Below are 19740 nucleotides of genomic sequence, written 5' to 3'. Positions count from 1 at the left end.
CAACAAACTTTGAGCTGATAAAGTCAAGTCTTCCTGACCAGCCTCCACAACAGCCGGCTAACAAGCTGCTCTCTGCTAACGCCGGACATGACAACTCTTCTGTGAAACCGTACGCCCGGAGAGGCAACCTTACAGTGCACCTTTGATATCTTGATGTGAGACGTTCTCAGCCGGTACCCCACCCCGGCACAAAGATGAGGTAGATATTTTGCCTCTGTTGTGTGAAATCTATGATGTGAAAAGATTTAATTAAGATAGGCTGAGGAGTCATAATTAATTCTGCCTCTCTGTGAGTCAGGCTTACTGTCAAGAACACAGGAAAGGCTCCGGCGGAATAAATTACAGGAGCCTTGTGTGTGCGGCCATGTGAGCGGCTGCTGGGTGTGGAGCGCTTACTGTATTCTCCCACAGCTGACTGAGAGTTATGTCAGTTCTACGCACTGTTTTCAAAGTGTTCCTGAGCCCGCTGGCACTTTTTTTTTCTTTTTACAGGCGTCCCACGATCTTAGATCAAATCACATTTCAGTCCAGGAGTTTATTTTGACTGTCAGTGAGGAACATCCTCCAGAGAGAGCTGTCAGTGGCAAATGTGAAATTGAAAGCTTTGCAGCAAACGGGCTCTCAGCAGGCAGGTGGTGCTGCAGACAGCGACCGTCACAGGAGACCTCTGAACTGTCGGAGACTCTGCTCGTCCATTACACCTCTCTCCTTTGAGTCTCTCGCCTATTTTAAATCTTTTTTTGGCCATTGTTTGGTCGCCTCAGGTTGAAATAGGATAAAATGAAGGATTTGCCTCCAGGGAGGTTTTTTCACTGATTTTCCTTTTGGCCTTAAGACAGAATTCAAGAAGTGAATCGATTTTGTTCAAATGCAATTATATTCGGCATGAATCAAAAAAAAAAAACACATTAACTTTAGCATTATCATTTCTAATGCCGCCGTGATTCGTCCTTCACCAGCGAACAAGCATCTTCGGTTTTCCTCCGGATGTGGACACTAACAGCAGGGGGCCCAGGGCCTCATTTATCAAGCATTTTTCCTCGTCAACCCTCATTACCAAGGTCCAATACTAATCCCTCAAGCTGCAAATTCTATGAGCTTTCTAGCTTTGGCCAAACACGCAACAACTGTCTTATTATCAGGAGACGACAGGCAATAATGAGTACGGACTGAGCCAAGCAACTGCTGCTTTGAGCTTTCAAAGAAAGAGCCTAATTAAAGGCTGCTTTGTGACTTTTGTCACTTTTTTGACTGGTGATTATAGGCCATTCATTGGGGAGGATTCATCAGCTATTTGCGGGTGGCGCGCACCATAAATATCATCTAAGAGCTTTGCTTATGTTGTGCCGAACCTGCATTTTCCCCAGCGAGTCCCGAGATTTCCTCACTCTAATTTGCAGAACAAATTCCTTTACTTTCTGCAGAATCTCCTCGCGCTAATAAGGACATCTCATCAACGGCATTTCAGAGACAAGCCAGGCTGTTTAAAAATGCAGGCTTCTTGGTATCTTGTCTGTGATTTCCTGTAATTAAGTACTGGGGAGCGGCGCGTCCTTGGCGCTGAGGACAAGTTCAGTAGAACAAGCCCTGTGCTCTCTGGAGCAGATTTGACTAATGGCGGAGCTATATTAGCCCTCTGCTGGTCCACAGCATCTTCTAAATCCCTCCGCACCACTACTAAAATCACCCGTCTCCAAAAAGTGGCCTACTGCCTTATTTGGGCCAAACTCTAATTGTCCCACTAATCTCTTCAGCGTTAAATGACCCAGAGAAACTGGGTCCCACAGGGCAGGCTTACCCCGCTGATTGGAGACTTTGCTTTTTTGTTTTGCTCGGCGTATTAAAACAGCATAGGCAGCTGATGGAAAGCCTACAGAGCTATTGGAAATATAATTAAGGGCTAGCAGCAGCTTTTAAACGGTTGACTAGTGCAGAAACAAACCCTGTCAGAGTGCCCTTCAGACAGCAAAAACTTTAATACACGGGAAATGAGTGGCTCAATCGATAAGCAGGGCGTTATTTCTTTTGTCAGGGAAAATTCAATGGAAGACAGGAATGAGCTGCTTCACCGCCTGCATACGGCCTCTCATTTTACCATCGGAGACCCAAGTTTGGTTGCAACGTTTGCTGCAAAGCGAGACAAATAGAGACCTCTCTGTCAGACGCGATCATTTGTCAAGTCCGTTTGACTCATTAAGACAAAAAGAAAAGCTGCTGTAAACGGTGCCAACTGTGTTTTGTGATGAGGGTAAAAGGGGCAGAAGCAGACACGTCATAGACTTCTCAGGTGTTGAGGTGAGACGCTCCAATCAAGCACAACGATACGTTAAAGTCAAACGACCATTTCACACTGACAGCCTCTCTGACGATTACATTCATCATAAACCACCTCTAATTTGATGCTTTTTTTTTTTTTTAAAGCTTCAGCTGCTTTTCCAAACAAGCTGGCCTATGGGGCAAGTGATTGAGCAATTATCAGAATCAGATTCAGCAAGCCCACACTGTGGCCTTTTGTCCCTGGCATCAGCAGGCCCTGGGATCATTAGAAGCATTTTCTCTTTGTGTTTTCTCCTTCCAAACCTCAGGCTTTGTAGCCTGCACACAGACAGGATGATGATACAACACCTTCAGAACTAGCAGGAGTCTGTCCCTGGCTATCTGTCAGTGCAGCAGAAACACACCAAAGTCTATCAAACACTGTCTTACTGTGCTGCCTCTGATAAATATTCATGATAGCAGCTTGAAAACCAGCTGTTTTTCCTCCAATTAAAGCTTGTCGAGATCTACTGTTTTGAAAATAAATTGCTGCTTTTTTTTTTTTTTTTTAAATTAACAGCTCGAGTTTTTGGGCAAGAAAACAAGTGTAACATTGCAAAGATTTATATGCGCTGGATGGGAGGAGAACATATGGATAACACAAGGCCAGGTAGCGGTGTTCGTGCCCCAGGCCTACAAACCCCCAGCAGCCTGAAGTAATGCTGAATACTGACGGAACGGGAGGGGTATTATCCTATTAGACCCTATCAGAAGGACGCGAATGCTGCTGCGGTAACAAGTATTGAACATCAGCCCAACTAGCCGTGCGGAGCAGATCAAATCAAGTCATCAAAAGATCCTTCTTACATCAAAGCCACGAGCAGACCAAGGCCACGTGCCTGCCATACCAACAGTGTAGAAACAAAAAAGCAGAGCAGCCAAATCTGGCAAAGCGCACAGACGGCTGCCCACTTCAAAGGCAGGGGATCTGCTGTCCGTGGTCATTATTCGAGGCGCCCTCCCCCCAGAAAGCAAGCGGTCAGCGGAGAGAACCCACAGAGGACTTACCATCAGGAGGCTGGGCCGGTGTGAAGTGAGGTGGTTTGTCTGAAAGAGATAAAAGAGAGAGAGAGAGAAATAGGTTTTTAGTTTTGGGAAGATTCAGCGACTTCCCAGGGGTAGAGGCCAAGTAATTGAGTTGCTACAAAAAAAAAAAAGGGAGAGACACATTCTGTCTACAGGCCGGGCTTTTCTATCTAACACATTCTAATGCAGCGACTGGGCCTGCAGGGATCCAGCTGAGCTAATCGACAGGAGTACATTTCAGAGATAGCGGTATCATCACTGTCGTTGGCTGCTTCCATGGTCTTCTGCTCCCAAATCACACCGCATGACTTTGGATATTACAGGAGAACACAGGCATCCGCTTCTGTTTTGAGTTGAAAAGTCTGAGATAAGATTGAAATTTTCACAAACAGTTACGGCACAAAGTACATGAGTGGAATCTACTCAGTCCCCCCGTCCCGAGCCTCCTGCAGACGTACGCAGAATAAATCAGAACGCTTTGCTTCGATACGCCCGATGATGTCATGGCCTCCTGGTCAACACCCAGGAGACGATGACATCAGGCCTGTTGGTTCGTGGGAACCATAAAACAGGACCTGTAGTGTCAGATGACCGAGTGTAGAGTAACGCTCGGGGAAATTCTTGCGCAACCTGAGCTCTTTGCAGCTTTGGTGCTTGACAAACTTGACCAGGCGATATTAGCTGATATGTAACACTCGTGTAGTTTGCTTTTACGTGACTGAACAGGCAAATAGAAGATTTTGGTCGCAGCAAAAGACGGACTGAGTAAAAAACAGAAACACTGCTTTAACTAATATTTACTGTTGTTTATTCTCATGATTATTTTTCTATTATGATTTGGGCAAAGAATAGTGAAAAAGCAATTTCCCAGAGCCTTAGGAAATGTCTCTAAATTGTTTATATTCCCAGACAAACAGACTGAAACCCAAAAATGTGTCATTTCCAATAAGAAACACATTTGAGAATCTGTAACTAGAAAAAGTTTGTTCGCTAAACAATGATTTTTTTCCCCAATTCGTGGTAGATTAATTTTTCTGCGGATTGGCTAACTGATTAAACAACTAATCATTTCAGCAGCGAGCAGAAAACAGACACAAAGCAGCAACAAGCATCCAGCTTGTTTATTCTTGCAAAATCATACTTGGTGTTAATTGGGACGTGTTTCTTTCACACAGAAATAGCAACATCACTGAGCATTAGCGCTGATGTACAGGAAGGGTTTTTGTCATTTAAGCAGGGAAGCTCACAAACACGACGCGCTCCTCAAAGATCACTGTGACGCACTGGTCACGGTGTACCAGGCCACTGGAGCACCAAGCACGAGCCTACCAAACCACCATCTGCACGCTGGCAGTCAGTTCGGCTGTCTGACTCACTAAGCAAAGCCCCAGTGAGTTGTCAGAGCTGCATGCACTGAACAAACACACACACACACACACACACACTCCGAAAGGCTGTGCAGCCACCCAGCCATCTTTCCAGTGTGTATGCACTGTGAGGGATAATGAGGAAGATAAAACACATCACATCAATTACCCTGCTAACACATTTTTCCGGGGCCCCGTCAAACCAGTGCGCCGAAGCCTTTTTCAGGACTTCTGCGATACCCGTCAGCATCCAGAGACACAGCTGAGTTTTAAATTTAGGCTCACTTAAAATTGCTTGTCAACAGCCAGGGCTTCGGGGAAGAAAGAGAAACAGCGTGTCTGACTGTATGTGTGTGTGTGTGTGAGGGAGAGAAAAATGAGGCGAGGGGAGAGCAGAGGCGAGGCTGGTGCTAGAGGTGAATAATGAAGTGTCTGCTGAAGCTGTTTCCCAGTCAGTCATGACGGTAACTGATTTCCATCTGGGGGGGATTTCGAGAAAACATACGAAACGAGGGTAACAGAAATTGGCATGAGGAAGATACAGAGGAAGTCCTGCTACGAGTGCAAAGGAGCATCGACGCCGGCTGCACTTCCTATCTGGCATTTGTAAGCATGCACAAACAAACATGCGGTGCAACAGAGACACGCTGTCGCACAAGGTGAACCAGAAAGAGGCCGACACAGAAGGTGTAGTACAAAGTGAGTCGGGATGCTGGGCGAAGCTAAACGATTTCTTCACATTTCCATAACGAAAGGACAAGATAAGGTCTTTCCATAAACATATCAGCCATTTCCATCTCCCTTTGCACCCAGCAAAGCCCGCGTGAGTTCCTGCGCCTGTGTGAATGTCACAATATGGTCATCATTCAACATATATCTCCTGCAAATCAATAAGTGTCTGACTGTGACATTTAGCCATGTGCAGAAAGGAGTGTGTGTGCATGTCTGTCTCTGTGTGTGTGTGTCACCTTCCCCTTTGGTGTAGTTGATGTATAGTCGTACAGAATGATGAAGCGAGTGTGTCTCCGTGTGTGTGGGCTCCATTGGCAAGCAGAAGAACTCGGAGGGTGGGGGGGGGATATGTGTGGACATCCTTCACCCCGTATGTGTACGACAGAAATTGCGAATCTGAGGTTGCACGACTCCTCTGACAGCCCTCCACCCACAAAACACACACACACACACACACACATATCCCCACCAGCAGCACTATCACTATCCCATCCAGCTGTCCTTGTGGTCACATGGCGAGGCCTCTTGGCAGCATAATAGAGCCCCTTTCAGCTCATCAGTTTCTCCTGTGCACATTTCTTTTCACTCGGTCATCTGAGAGGTGAAGATTGGCCTTCTTTAACTGGGTTTGTATTAAATCTAATAGAATCTGTCTGACTCTAATTGATTCGGTAACAAGGCGAGGTTACGAATGAACTCTCCTCCTTTCCTGTAGCAACAACCGCCGGTTAGAAAGGGAGCAAATGACTGGCAGGAAAACACAGATCTGGAAAAAACAAACAAATGCATCCTCCAGGCAGTGAGGACTTTGCCTTGCACATGGCTGAAAAGTCAACAGCCTAAAAAGAGATGAAGAGAAATCCCTGAAAATGAGCTGACATGGAATAACAGCCACGACCAGAGAGAGCTCAAATACAACCTGAACTCACATCGACAGCATTAACATGACTGTACTTATTGAACATATAATTATTATAATCTCGAGGCATAAATAACAGCCCACTTTAGAGTCGACTAAACGTCACCTTTAACAGTTTAAACTGGGAAGACACTGACATACAGACTTGTGTACGTCTCTGAGAGGCGGAGGAGAACGAGCAAGTGAGCGCATTGTTGTGGTGAACACATGATTGTGTGTTATTAGTGGTGTAAAAAAAAAAAAAAAGCTAGCACAGTGTGCTTGGGGGATGAGCAAATGTTTATTTCAGTCAGAAGGCAGCTATTGGATCTGACACTGAAACCATCTGAGTACCAGGCGTCTACAAAAGTTAACTTATGTGAAGACAAAACGCTGATGGAAGGAGAAGTCTGACATATTTATATTCTTCAAATTAAGAAATGAAAAAAGTCGTTGCTTTTATGCAGAAACTCCTCTTTTGTATTTTCAGCAGCACTTGAAAGCGACACTCAGCATAAACTAAAGCAGTTCCTTCTCCAAACTGTTTGAGACACAGCCCAGCATCACCACTGCCACCAGTAACTAAGACACGCCAATGCTGCGCCTTGGACTCTTAATGAGCTACTGTACCGTCAGTAAACAGCGAGAGGGGGGAATGCTGCAGAAGGCGGAAGCAGTCAGGCTTTTCCAGGCCAAAAGATAGTTTTCATACACCAAAGGCATGTAATCGCCATTTAATACCTCATTGCACAGTTCAAAGTAAATGTCAGGGCTTTGGAGGCGAGATATGAAGCAGCCTCAGAAGCCTGCAGACAGAAGCAGAGAAGAGGGGCTGACTGGAGCTGTCCTGATGCAGTTCAGATAGAGCTGGAGCTCGGTTTGGTTTTTGTTTTGGTGGGGGACATTAAATGCAAAGACTAAAATGATTTGTTTGGCAAAGGCAACACCAGGGCTTTCTAATGGCAAGCATGTAGGTGATGTATATACACACAGCAGAGTGCACAGAGTTGGACTTTAGGTGAACCACGTACAGTTGTTGAGGAAGAGCAGCACAGCGAAGCCCAGCGTGGATGTGGCCAGCAGGATCAGACAGATGTTGCAGGGGATCATGAAGTAGCGCACCACCAGGGACACCTTGTGCTGGTACCGGCGGTCCCGCTCCGGCGGCGGGGGCGACGGATAGTGGCACCCGCTCATGCTCCACTCCAGCGACCCCCTCCCCTCCAGGCCGGAGGAGATGACGGGCCGCGGAGTGCGCCGAGGGGTGCTCAAGGACCCGTTGGAAAAAATGATGGCGGTGGGATGGGGGCAGACGACGGAGAAGAAGAAGAAATAAAACGCAAAACAGATGCGTAATGGTCGCTGTTTCAGCTGCGGTTCCAGCTGTGCTCCGTGGCGGGGACCCGGTGGTGGTTTCTGTCAGAGGATTCCAGCAGCAAGCTTTCAGCGGTTTCCAAGCAACACATTTTTAGAGATAATAACATCCATTTGGGGGAGAGGACAGACAGGGGCACAGGACTGCTGGACTCCTACAGTCCCCCACCTGTCCACACGACCTCCATGCTGCTGGAAGAATAAAAAAAGCCACGCTAATGGGATTTTAATGTGCAAGTACGTGTGTGTGTTGTGAAGTGGTTTATACTTACAGCGCAAACGTGTGTGGATTTAAGTGGGTGGTGATAATGTGTTTGGCAGTGTGTGTGTTGGTGCGCTGTTTGGCATGTGTGTGTGTGTAGATGTGGGAGCCTCGGACTATCTGAAATCCACACGGGAAACTTCCACAGTAAATCCACAAAAGGAATCCGCTCGTCCCCCCCTTAGTGGCCCTGATGGTGAGGAGGTGTGGGGATGCCGGCTCCTGCAGCTCCCCCTCCTCCTCCTCTATGTCAAAGCCTTTACGAACCGAGCCGAGCGCGGGTGTTCGGCCACCACATGTGGCACAAGTATCTCCCCAACAAGTGCGTCTTCACTCGGCTTCCCCGTGGCTGCTGAGGCAACAGGGGTTCTCCTCAACACAACCTGTTAGTATCCAAAGGACCGGCTCAGTCCGAACCCGTCACTGGATCTGCTGTCTGTGGCGGATCAGGAGGACGGCTGGACGGCAGCTGGCCGCCTCTCGCTAAACCATATGCTCCCAGGATCCCGGTTGGTTTTTGCTCCCCGGATCTCCTGCCACTCCTCCTCGGTCCAACAGCCGTTACTCCAGGCCAGTGTCGTGGACGCGGTAAGCAGCTGCGCCCCCAGCCAGCCAGCCCCCGGGTCCGCCGGGCCACAAGCAGCTCGGAACAAGTGGCGGAGAGGGAAAGTTAGAGAGGAGAGCGATCCCCACTTGACCTGTCAGTTCACAGCTGTCTTCCCCCCGAAGCGGCTCCAGATGCGCAAAGAAAGAACGAGCTGAAGGAGAAACTCACAGGAAGCCGGCGGCGATCAGGAGCGATCAGCTGGGATGAATCCCCTGGTGTCAGAGCCCAACCAAACACTGAGAGGAACGGCTCTCATTGCGTTGTGACCCCCTCAAGAAGTCCGACCGTTCAGCTTGTTCAGTTTTGCCTTTCAGGAAGGAACTTCCACATTTCTCCTCCGGCTTGCTGTCGCTCTTTTTTTATCCGCTTCCTCAAGCATGCAGTCCCTTTTCTCAGAGACGTCTCAGTCCAGCGGCGCTCCCAGTGTCCTGGCCACGAGGATTTATTCTCCAGCTTCTCCTCCTCAGCGCGGATCCAACATTCACCGGCAGCCAAAACAACAAATTAGGCTCCGGGTGTTCACAGCGCGCGTAATCCCCCGCAGGCAGCAGGTAGTGTCCCGGTGTCAGGCGCCAGCACCCCGCCGGAGCAGCAGGACCGAGTCAACGAGACAAGTCAGCGGACGCACGGGGACAGAGGGGAGGTGTGTTGGCACGAGGAGAAGCGGGTCCTGACACTCCGGTCCACCTTCTTTCTTTCCTTTGGAGGAGGCTGCAGCGACATGCCGCTGGTTCCCGAACCTGTGCTCCGGAGCGCGTCTCTCAGCCCTCAGCCAGCGGAACGGATGAGCGCATAATGAGAGAGCCGGAGACAGCGGAGAGAGAGAGAGAGAGAGAGAGGCGTGGGGGGTGGATGAGGGGCCGTCTTTAACAAAAGGAGGAGGGGAGGAGGGCTGCGAGTTGGTGAGGGGAGAAAAAAAAAGAAAACGAGCAAGAAGAAAGGCTTCGGGGAATAGCACTCCAGTCCTGTCAGAGCGGGGAGGGGGGCAGCGGAACAAAAGAGGGCCACAGTCTGGGAGATGTCAACCAACTCCTCCATTTGTTTATAGCCTAATCAAAAGAAAGTCTCTCTTCCACAAGAGCTGGAGAATTTCCACAAAGATTTAATGAGGCAAACTGAGAGAAAATAGGCCTGCAGAGGGAGGGAGAGCAAAAAACTTAAACACATTAAAGTCAATCACGTATTGAGACTCTCCAAACAGTGTAACCCACTTGTTTGTGACCGATATGCGCAACCAGGGCAGAAATAAGCCTGAGAAACTCCACATCCGTTCCACACTAACAAGCCACGATTCAATTAATTAACAATCCCATTTAGAGGGTTTTTTTTCAGACTCACTTGCATGACAACTAGGAATAGGATTCTCTCCCCCATGTTAAATAATGTGGCAAAAGAAATGAATATTCAGCACATCTGGCAAATGATCTAAGGCTGAAATATTTGCTTCTATTTCATAGAATGGATTGGGGTGTTTTTTTTTCCCCTGCTCCTTTTAAAAGCCATGCATTTTTAGTTCTCAAATATGATAATGAGGTCAGAATGGATGGGTGGTTACCCTGAGCTTCAGCAAGACCCTGCATCAATATCTACTTTGAAGAAACTCAACGGCAGCAGGCAGCAGATGCAAGGCGGTATCTATCATCAATAATTTATGTTTTTTTTTCACTCTCTCTATCTGTGTCTCCATCTCCATCTTTGCCATTCACTCCCCCCACTCTGCGCTTTACGCAGGGCCGTGCACACGCACACACACTGGTGGTGATGCCTACAGTGGCTGCATCCACAGAGGAATTGCACGAACGCTGTTGCCTTCTCTGTCTGACAGAAACTGGCACATACACCGAGCAAAATGGCTCCTTCTGTCTTTTGTCTCGATCTGTTTTCCACTTATGAAATAACACAACTTGGACATAGGACTGTCGAGCACACAAACAGGTCTTTGATTTGTCCTCCCCCAAAGCCATTTATCTCTGTGGACAGTGTGTTCATACCAAAGCCTAAGCTCAGCTCCGTGGGGGAGGCTCTAAAACAAGGGGTGAAGGTTTTCAGACTACCTGCTGAGGTCAAAAGTTCACTCCCATCATCAGCAACACCACCTTCCCCTCTCTGCTCCCTCACACAGTCCACATCAGGTCTCATGTTGCAGAACAAAACCTGACTGATGGACTGACAGAGAAGAGAAAGGAAACAGCTGCTTTCTCGCTTGCTGCCTCGCTATTGTCTTTCTCCTCTCTTTTCTCTGTAATTGTCTCTTTACGACCGTGATCATTGTCTGCAAGGATTTTGTATGCGGGGAAAGAGAAAAACATCACAATACAAAGAAGAGATGACATCACAAGTTGTGATCAGGAGTCAAATGCCAACTGCTCCCAGCAGAGGGTGCTGCGGAGTCAGTCCAGCACCCAGCTCTGCAACCGCGACCCAAATAAAATCTTCCATTGACATCAAAGCTCAGCTACTTTGATCCATTTTTAATGCCACAAGTATCGCACAAGGTTAACATCTCTCTCTGAAGGCTTTGAAATGGCAATTTCCATTAGAAGCCAAAGGAGCTGCTCTCTTGGTTAATAGTCTGCCAGGAATAAAAGTTGATGTGTGTGTGCATATGCACGTGTGTGTTCCTCTTCATGCAGCGGGTAAGAAGTGTGTCGTGTTCAATAACTGATTGACAGTTATGCTTTAATAAAGGTGTGTGTGTGTGTGTGTGTGTGTGTGTGTGTGTGTGTGTGTGTGTGTGTGTGTGGACTAGCCAGCACACATCCTGCTCTCCATCTAATCGATCTAACAGAAAACAGTTGGTGCATATGCAGAATGACAATGTTTCCCACAGAGACCAACAGGATTATCAGGTGAGGAGACTGTTAGCGCTGAGATTTACCTATTAGCATCAAAGTGAGGACAACTAAACTCCCTCTCGTTCTGCATCACCTTTACATATTTCCCGCTACAGTCCAGCTGCACTGCCACCGGGTTCAGGGTTAAATGATATCTGGTCATGTTTCTGCAGAGTTTGCAATGATACGGTATTGTTTAAAAGCACTTTATCATAATGCCATCATGCCTCTGAAACAAGAGATATGAATATGTGTGTAATCTCTACAGGGTATGAACTCTATAGATCGGATGTGATTAGCCCGAGCAGGCCACTAAGTGCGTACCATGCTGTCCTCTGCACGGCTTTTTCTTCTACAGGCAGCAATCAAATAACAGATTATCAAAGACGGTAAAGATGACTAAGCACCAAGAGGATGAATTTCAAACAAAATTGCATTTTCTGGTTCAAAACTGCTGACATTAATCTAAAACAAAGTCATTCAACCTGCTTTGATGACATTAGAGGCTCGGTTTTCTGAGCATAACACTGTTTCAGGCTCGCTAACAGAACTATTGAGCATTGAAGACTTCTTCAGCTGAATCTTTCATCAAATAATGTGTTTCATGGAAAAAACTGCGCGTAAAGATGTTTTGCTAAATGCATCAACAACAGCTTAGGGTGTGTGAAAAAAAACAAAACCCTCTGTTGATGAATTCACCAACACCCCATTAGAGTGGGATTCTGTCCATTTTTCAAAGCAGGAGCTATCAAAAGCGAAGCTGTTGCCTTCACTAATGGCATTAGAGATCATCCTTTCCTGCTGTCCATTGTAAATGAGCATTTTAATGATGTTGATGAAAAGAATAAAGTGTGTTAAAATTTAGAATGGCTTTGGTAATTGCGTGCACTAAAGCCTGTCTACTGGCCCACTCAACTACTCATATGTGCCTCGTTTCCAAGATAATTCACTGCATTATTTGTCACTTTGTTTTTATTTGGCTTTCGGTGCATGTATAGATAATAAGACATCTACTGTAATGGACGTGATTTCATCCAGTGGCATCACAACACTTAAACAGGAGTGACTCACTGTTGCTTCCTGCTATTTATTTACGTCGCCCCGTTCCCACATAAGGGACGCAACATACAAATCGATCTAATTCCTCTATGAACTGTGCATTCAAGGCCACGAATTCTGCTTTCAGGGACATTAGGTTGACATCAGAGGCCATGTTGAACCCGTCATGTGCATCGAGCCGTGCAGCCGAGCTGGTGGAGGGAAGCCCAGACTCCTCACCCAGTGGGCCATGGCGGTGAGGTGCTAGCAGGTGGGCCGGTTGTCTTGCTATGGTATTAACTCCAATCATCATAAGTCAGACTTCACTGCACCATCTTCCAGATTCCCAGTCTTCCCAGTCATCTGGCCTCCAAACGAAGCAGGCCTCATTTAGCAGCGAGGAGGCCAGGGCCTCTCGCAGCTGTGCTCAGCTAACAGGCATGAACCTCTGTTAAACAGGGACTTGAGAAAAAGAGCTGGAGGTACAATGACGGATGATGATGAGGAATGAAAACAAGACGCTCTACTGACAACAGTTATAATGACAACCCAAAATAAATCCTACAACAAATAGAAAAAAACATTGAAATTCTGTCCTTGTTTCACAATTTACAGAATAGTTTTGGGTATAAAGTGAAAGCTGTCAAGATGTTAAGACTTGTGCCATGAATCCAGTCCCCCAGAACCAGATAACCTCCCAGATTTACAAGCCAGTCCGAACTTTCTTAGCTGCTGCGTACAAACTAACCAACCAACAGTTGTCAAGGTCAAACACTGCATCATCCTGCCCCATGTTTGGAGGTAAACCGTTCTGTCACTGTCCACCAGGTTTATACACGCTTGGCCATAAAGTTGGAATAACATATTTTTGTATGTCTTCTCCTGAAATGGTTGTGACAGTGTGATTTATTCTTGATAGATAAAGTGGACATCTTCTCAAAGCTTTACTGAGATCACAATATACATACAACACATATCACAGTAGAAATTAAACCACAATTAACTTTTAACTAACTGTGTGTTCAGGCTTAAACTAAACTGGAGGTATTGAACAACAGGATTAAGGGTTTTGTTTCAGTTATTCAACCTTGGTCAATTTAACAGAAACACATATTCGAGGGGATTTCATGCATCAGAATGTCCAATATTACTCTTTAAATGTCACTAGTATTGAGTCTGGCCACACCTGACATGGATCAATGCTGAGACATGGTGGCATCCTGTCCACCAGCTGGTTGATGGAGTCAGTGGGCAGGACGTCCCACTCGTCAGTCACATCCTAAAGTCAGAACTGGTTCCACCTGCTAACTGGGACTCAATATGTCATCATTGGAGCTGGTCAAAGTGACTACTGATGTGTAGAAATAGAAATAAAAAGAGGAATGTGTCTAAAACTGCTTTTGCTAACTTTAAAATGACATTTTAGAAAACTAAAGCAGCAAAGGACATGGCTGAGACACATGTTCTGCTGTTGGCTGCATGAGTGAGCAGAACAGTCTTCATGCACTCCCAGCATCTGCCTGAACAGCCAGTGGATTACTGTTATCTTTAAAGGCAAAGTCGCCACAGCAATAGAACAATCTGTCATGTTTGTGTGTCGTGCTGCTAATGCTATCATTAGAATTAGCGTTGTGTGGAAACTGTAATGCTAAAGGAGGCATTCAGGGAATGTGGAGGCTGGTACTCGCCAGTTAACAAGAACTGTGTGGGTCACTTCCTTTGTCACATTTTGATCTAATTCTTTTAATTAAAACACACATTCTGGGGACTTTCATTTATTTGCTGTAAAAGGGCACCATATGGGACCTATGAAGGTGCTGCAACACCACACAGTAGTTATGGAGACTATGAAGGATGCTTCTTAAATTTTGGAAAAGATGCATACCAACGCCTGCCAGGTAATTTCATATTTCAAAGACATCCACCAGGAACGTACATTTGCTTTTAGTAGCCGCAAGCTACACAGCATGGGGAGCGTTAGTCTGATACAGGATGTCATTAAGTTAAGATCTAGCGGCTGCGACGGCGTCTGATTCATGTAATTGTCATATTCATCAAACCATTCTGTCCAACATTGATGTAAGTGTGAATTAGAGCATTCCCACATTCGGTGGGCTCCACACATGGTGACTCACAATGTGACACATCATCCAGTATTTGGAGTCACTCGGCTACAACATGACGCTGATAGCAGTGAAATAAAAACCCACTGCTCGACATTAATGTTTAGAAATCGACGGCTCACAGCACCGAGGTCATCTTGACATCCGGCCTTTAGGTGTCGTTTAGGTGCAGAACATCAGCGCTGACCCTTTTTGATGACTTGGTTCAGAACGCCAGCCAGTCTTTCAGCTCATGCGGTTGTAGCCAGCCACAGAGGAGTCTCCAGTCAATATGATCCACCTGTCCAAACTCAACACTTCTGGCCACATTAGCCTCTTTTTCCCACTCCGTCCCACGCTGCCATGACCTGCTTTTCAGCCTACGCTGAGCCAGCTCTTTGCCTGAGGCCTGAACAAGAGCCTGTCCACCACAGGACTCTCAGTTCCCTCCTATACGATGAGCATGATACTCCTCGCCTCGGGATTCATGTGGTGTCAGAAGACGCTGGTTCTCGCTGAAGGCTAATGTTCTCAGGCCCGCTGCCCGCTGACCTCCTCTGAAAGGAGAGGAACTCATCCAGGAAGGACTCGCTTGTTTTTAGCCAGTTTTGATTTTTCTCAGCAGCCCATCCTGCACATCAACAGCCACAACAACAGTGATTACAGGATGTAATATCCTCCTCGCTCCGCTGCCCGGCCCTGTTTATTCAGGTCTTCTGCACCAACTCTTTTCCCTTAATAGCCATATAGGAAATTATTTCAATGGACAGCCACAGACAGGGAAATAATGAGAGAAAAAGAATGGAACGGGGAAAAAAGGAGAGTGACAGAAAGAAAGGGCTGGAAGAGGAGAGAGAGCGACCTGGAGCTTGGCTGCTGTACGCAGAGCTAGCGGAGAGTGACACTTCTCCATGTGGCTGGCATATGGAGCCAATTGTGGCAGCAGCAGCAGCAGCAGCACAGGGCGGCGAGGAGCAGGGAATCAGGAGAGGAGTGGCTGGCTCTGACAGCCTTTACACAGGAAAGGCAAAGCCGGTGAAGAAGGGAAGATACAGATGTCAGTCTCGGACCAAGTCAAGCCATCTGTCATGGGGACCCGGCCAAGTCACACTGGCCTGGTCATGCAGAGAGAGCGGCGAGAGACTGGTGATGACCAGACCTTATGAGCTGGGAGCTGGTCTTTCAACACTGGTGCAGACAGAAGACGGACAGACACACAATATGCTATATGGGCTCAGGATAGATGTAACGTTAAAGTGTAAAACCTAAATTGCTTTAAGTTATTGGATCCTGAAGAAACGCTCTCATCCTGCCTGTACTGCTGTGCATGTACAGCAAGGTGACAATAAACTGGATTAGATTTGGCATCATTGCTTTTAGACAACTGTCAAATTGAAATCAGACAAATTATTATTTGATTAGATATTATTCTGTGGTTCGATGCTTTTTGATTTGAATGCATTTGATGTTTTTAACAAAGTTGTTAACAAACATGTGGTCATTTCAGCTTTTAGTTTATGTGTTCAGACTTTATAACGCATCAGTCTGAACTGGGGTTGCATTAGCAAAAGTCACATGACAGGAAGTGCAGTGTGAAGGAAATTAACTTCAACACAGTGTGCTGCAAATCGAACGGTTCATGACTAATCTACAAGAGAAGTCTGTCCAATAGAACATCACTTATTGTAAGTTAGGGGTTGGTTTTTCTATAAAAAAACGTTATTTTTTTGCTCAGGAACTGATTGGAGACCAGAAGCTTCTGTATTCAGTGGCAGCCTGCATGTGAGCCGGCGCTCTGGGAGCATCTATCAATAACCAGATGTTGAGCAAGGAAAAGGTTTTGGGAAGCAGTTTTTTAAATCTTGCCACTAGGAGATGCACTGAATGCAGGTGAAGAAAAATCTAATTTGAAGTCTAATTTTGGTGCAGGTTTTTACATAAGTAGGGCTGCAGCAGCACATGGAAGCGAAAGCACGGATTTCTCTATTTAAATGTGAAAGCGACAGAAAGCAGGATGCTGACCAGAACAGACACTCCATCAGCAGCGCTTTGCATATTTTGGAGGCAACACAACTAATTTATTTGATCGTTTAAATCATCATCACAAAGCTCTATGTGATGAGTACAAAACCAGATCTATAGCAAAAAAATGATTGATTTTGTCAGTATTACCAGTGGACACCAGAACAAGGTGCAAAATGGTTAAGAAATAAGTTGTCACAGTCATTTTCAGCTGTTTTTAAAATTGTTTTCTATTTTTTTTATGCAGATGCACTCTCCTGCAAAAGCAGCCATTATTCTAGAAGGAGTCTGGTGGAAATCTCTGCATCTCAGCCATTTCTTCCAGCGCCGTGCAGTCGGCCAAATCTCAAGGACTGTGTTGGCGCGGATCAGAAATGACGTGAGGAATTTGCTCATGTGACGAGGAAACAGAAAGGAGGCAATAAAATACTGTATGAAGAAGTGTGTGGGAGGTCATCGTCTCCATTTACAAAGTTAAAACTAATGTAAAAACCAAAGTGAGCGACACCAGGAGGTGAAATCTCAAAAGCTTGTTGAGACCACAGAGATGCTGCGGCTCACACGACGCGTTAGTTTTGTTTTTAGCATTTCTGCAGCTAATGAGCAGCAGGTCGGAAGCAGAACATTGTCATTATGCACGTTGACTTGAACTAGAAATACTCAATTTCTGATTCCAGCTCCATCAAAGGCCTTATGTTCCACTGTGCTGCCAAATCCCTTGTGTTCCACATCAGTAATCCTGCTTTTTTTTCTGAATTCATAATTATCGTGGCCTTTACCTTTCCTTTAGCTACACCACGACGTTTCAGCATACATCACTGTGACATATACATACTGTACACAAGAAGATTTACCTGATGGGCTCTCCGGCATCCACGCTGACAGGAACAAGCTATTATACGCTGGGACCCTTTCATTTGCATTTCAGGTGAAGAAAAAAACGCTCTCTGCTTTTCTCTTCTTTTTATTTCTTACTTACTGGCTGCATGTCGAACTGGATCTTCTCAGATAGAGGGCAGAGGGGGAATATTAATTGGCGAGCGATACCCTCTTGTTGAGATGCAGCTCCTAAATGAAACGACTATAAATTATTTATATGCCTAATCAGACAGCATGCGCTCGAGTTATTCTCTCAAACAAGACAGATTCTGTGCTATTCCCTTTTTTCCCTCCCAGTAAATAATTCTAGTTCCTTTTGATAAGAGTGCAGTCAGACAAGGCTGTGTGCTGGAAGTAGAAGCCTAATGAAAATATGGTGCCGCAATGACGAAATAGCTGTTTTCTGGCTGCAATCGCGGTCAGGAAAAAATAAATGACCCGCTTAGCAGCAGGTATTACAATGCATCCTGAGTTTGGAGGGTTTTATCCTGGTAGACCAAAAATAGATGACGTTCATCTGTAAATGCACACAAGTATTAGCAACCGGATGAGAATGAAATAAGACTGAACCATGAAAAATAGATGCTGAGAATATATATATATTTATATTTGCACAACTGGCAGATGAAGATAAATTGAGCTGGGAGATTTATTTGAATGTGTATACAAGTAAAGCATTTAAATGGCTGTTGTGTTTTCAGTTTGTTCATGAGCCAGTTAACCAAAAACAAAAACTAAACAACAACAGTTTTCATAATTGATTAACAACAAATTGGCTCCGACACCCTTTTGATGGGACAGCATCATTTGTCCAGAACTGTTAAAAATCCAAGTTTGGAAACAGGCTCTGGTGAACGCTCGGTTAGGTTTAGGGGGACGGTTTGTGTTGAATTAATCCAACATGATTCTACAGCTCGGAAAGGATTCTGTCACCTTCATGCAAACAAGTCTTTCTGAGTAACTGACTGATTTACGGTCCAACCTGAGCACATAGGACATTCCTCCTGTGCTGATTTTGCTTTATTAAGCCACAGACACTTGACGAGCCAGTTGGTTGTGCAACCAGGTACGACAACACTTAGTGCATCATCCAGGAACACTGTATTGAATATCAGCAGAGCTAAATATTAAATAAAGGCTCCGATCAGATAGCAGGCAATATATATATATGTTCACATTTCTCAAAGTGAAATATCAAAAAGTCAGACCTTAGTTTCGAATGATATCAAACATCCCCTGACCATGAAGTAGCTGCAGCTCTAATTTAAACATCAAAGCAAGACACAACGTTAGCGCAGCACAGATGGCAGCTGTTATGAGTCAGTCAGCCTCTATCTGGTGCAGGAAAAGTAAAATCAACTCTCCTCCGACACATCTGCGTCCTGAGCTTAATGGTGAACAAGGTCTGAGCTGCAGTAAGAAGGAAACCAGGAAAGAGCGCCATCACCAGCCACAGAGGGCAGAGGAACCGATAAAGAACCATCTTCTGACTCCTCAGTCAGGCTGACAGACGACAGGATGACAGGTTAAACCCTGAGAGCTGCTGTCTGCCAACAACAAGGCTTCAGCTGCATTCTGTCCAGCAACACAACTTGAGACCTGCAAACACATTCATACAGGATAAGCACAAACTCTTCTCTTGACAGAGAAAAATATAGAGACACACACATTTCTTCCTTCAAATGCCACGAGGTGCTGGAGGGTTAAAAACAAGAAGAACAAACGGGTAAAAACTAGATGGTTCAATGACTGTTTTGTAATTCCATTATCCTCATCCCCAGCTCTGTGTTTTAATTCTGGGACTGGAGAAGAGTAGTTTTGCTACATGATTCAGAGTTAAGGAGATCCATGTTTGTCCTTTAAAGCAGGTCCTCAGCACAGTCTGTGAAACAAGCCGTCTCAGCTCCTGTTTCTTTAAGGTCTCCTCCCCATAAGCCGACTGCACCCTGACTGGACAACTTGTGGAAGCCTGCTGAGAGGCAGCACTCGAGTTTGTGGGTTCTGTTCCCTGTAGCAGAACATATAAAGAACTAAAAACACAAGTAAAGAAAAGAAAAAACGGTAGAAAAGCAGCTCAGTCTAAAGCTAACCTGTTTGGCTCAGGGCTCAGCCACATCATTACTGGCACACGGTGTAATGTACACATGACATAAAATAAGGAAGTGTGTTTAGTGAGTTAGTCTGAAATTACAACATTTACACAACTGACTGTTTTATTGCAAACAGTGCTGCCCCCTCCTGCAGCGCTCCAGCACCAGGCAGTGGGAAGCAGTGAGACATGAT

At 45.8% G+C, this 19740-nt stretch overlaps 1 protein-coding gene across 1 annotated transcript in view; it reads right to left on the bottom strand.

Moving 5' to 3' along the window:
- agrn (agrin) overlaps window positions 1-19740 on the bottom strand; it is a 280800-nt gene that overhangs the window by 166051 nt on the left and 95009 nt on the right. Inside the window, exon 3 of the mRNA XM_008282560.1 lies at window positions 3325-3363. Within this exon, the coding sequence (XP_008280782.1) occupies window positions 3325-3363 (39 nt within the window). The remainder of the gene's footprint in view (window positions 1-3324; window positions 3364-19740) is intronic.

This window comes from Stegastes partitus, unplaced genomic scaffold, assembly GCF_000690725.1.
Source record: "Stegastes partitus isolate 25-593 unplaced genomic scaffold, Stegastes_partitus-1.0.2 Scaffold276, whole genome shotgun sequence".
Taxonomy (NCBI): domain Eukaryota; kingdom Metazoa; phylum Chordata; class Actinopteri; family Pomacentridae; genus Stegastes; species Stegastes partitus.
The sequence above is the reverse complement of the archived record's forward strand: the minus strand, read 5'-3'. Positions and strand labels throughout refer to the sequence as shown.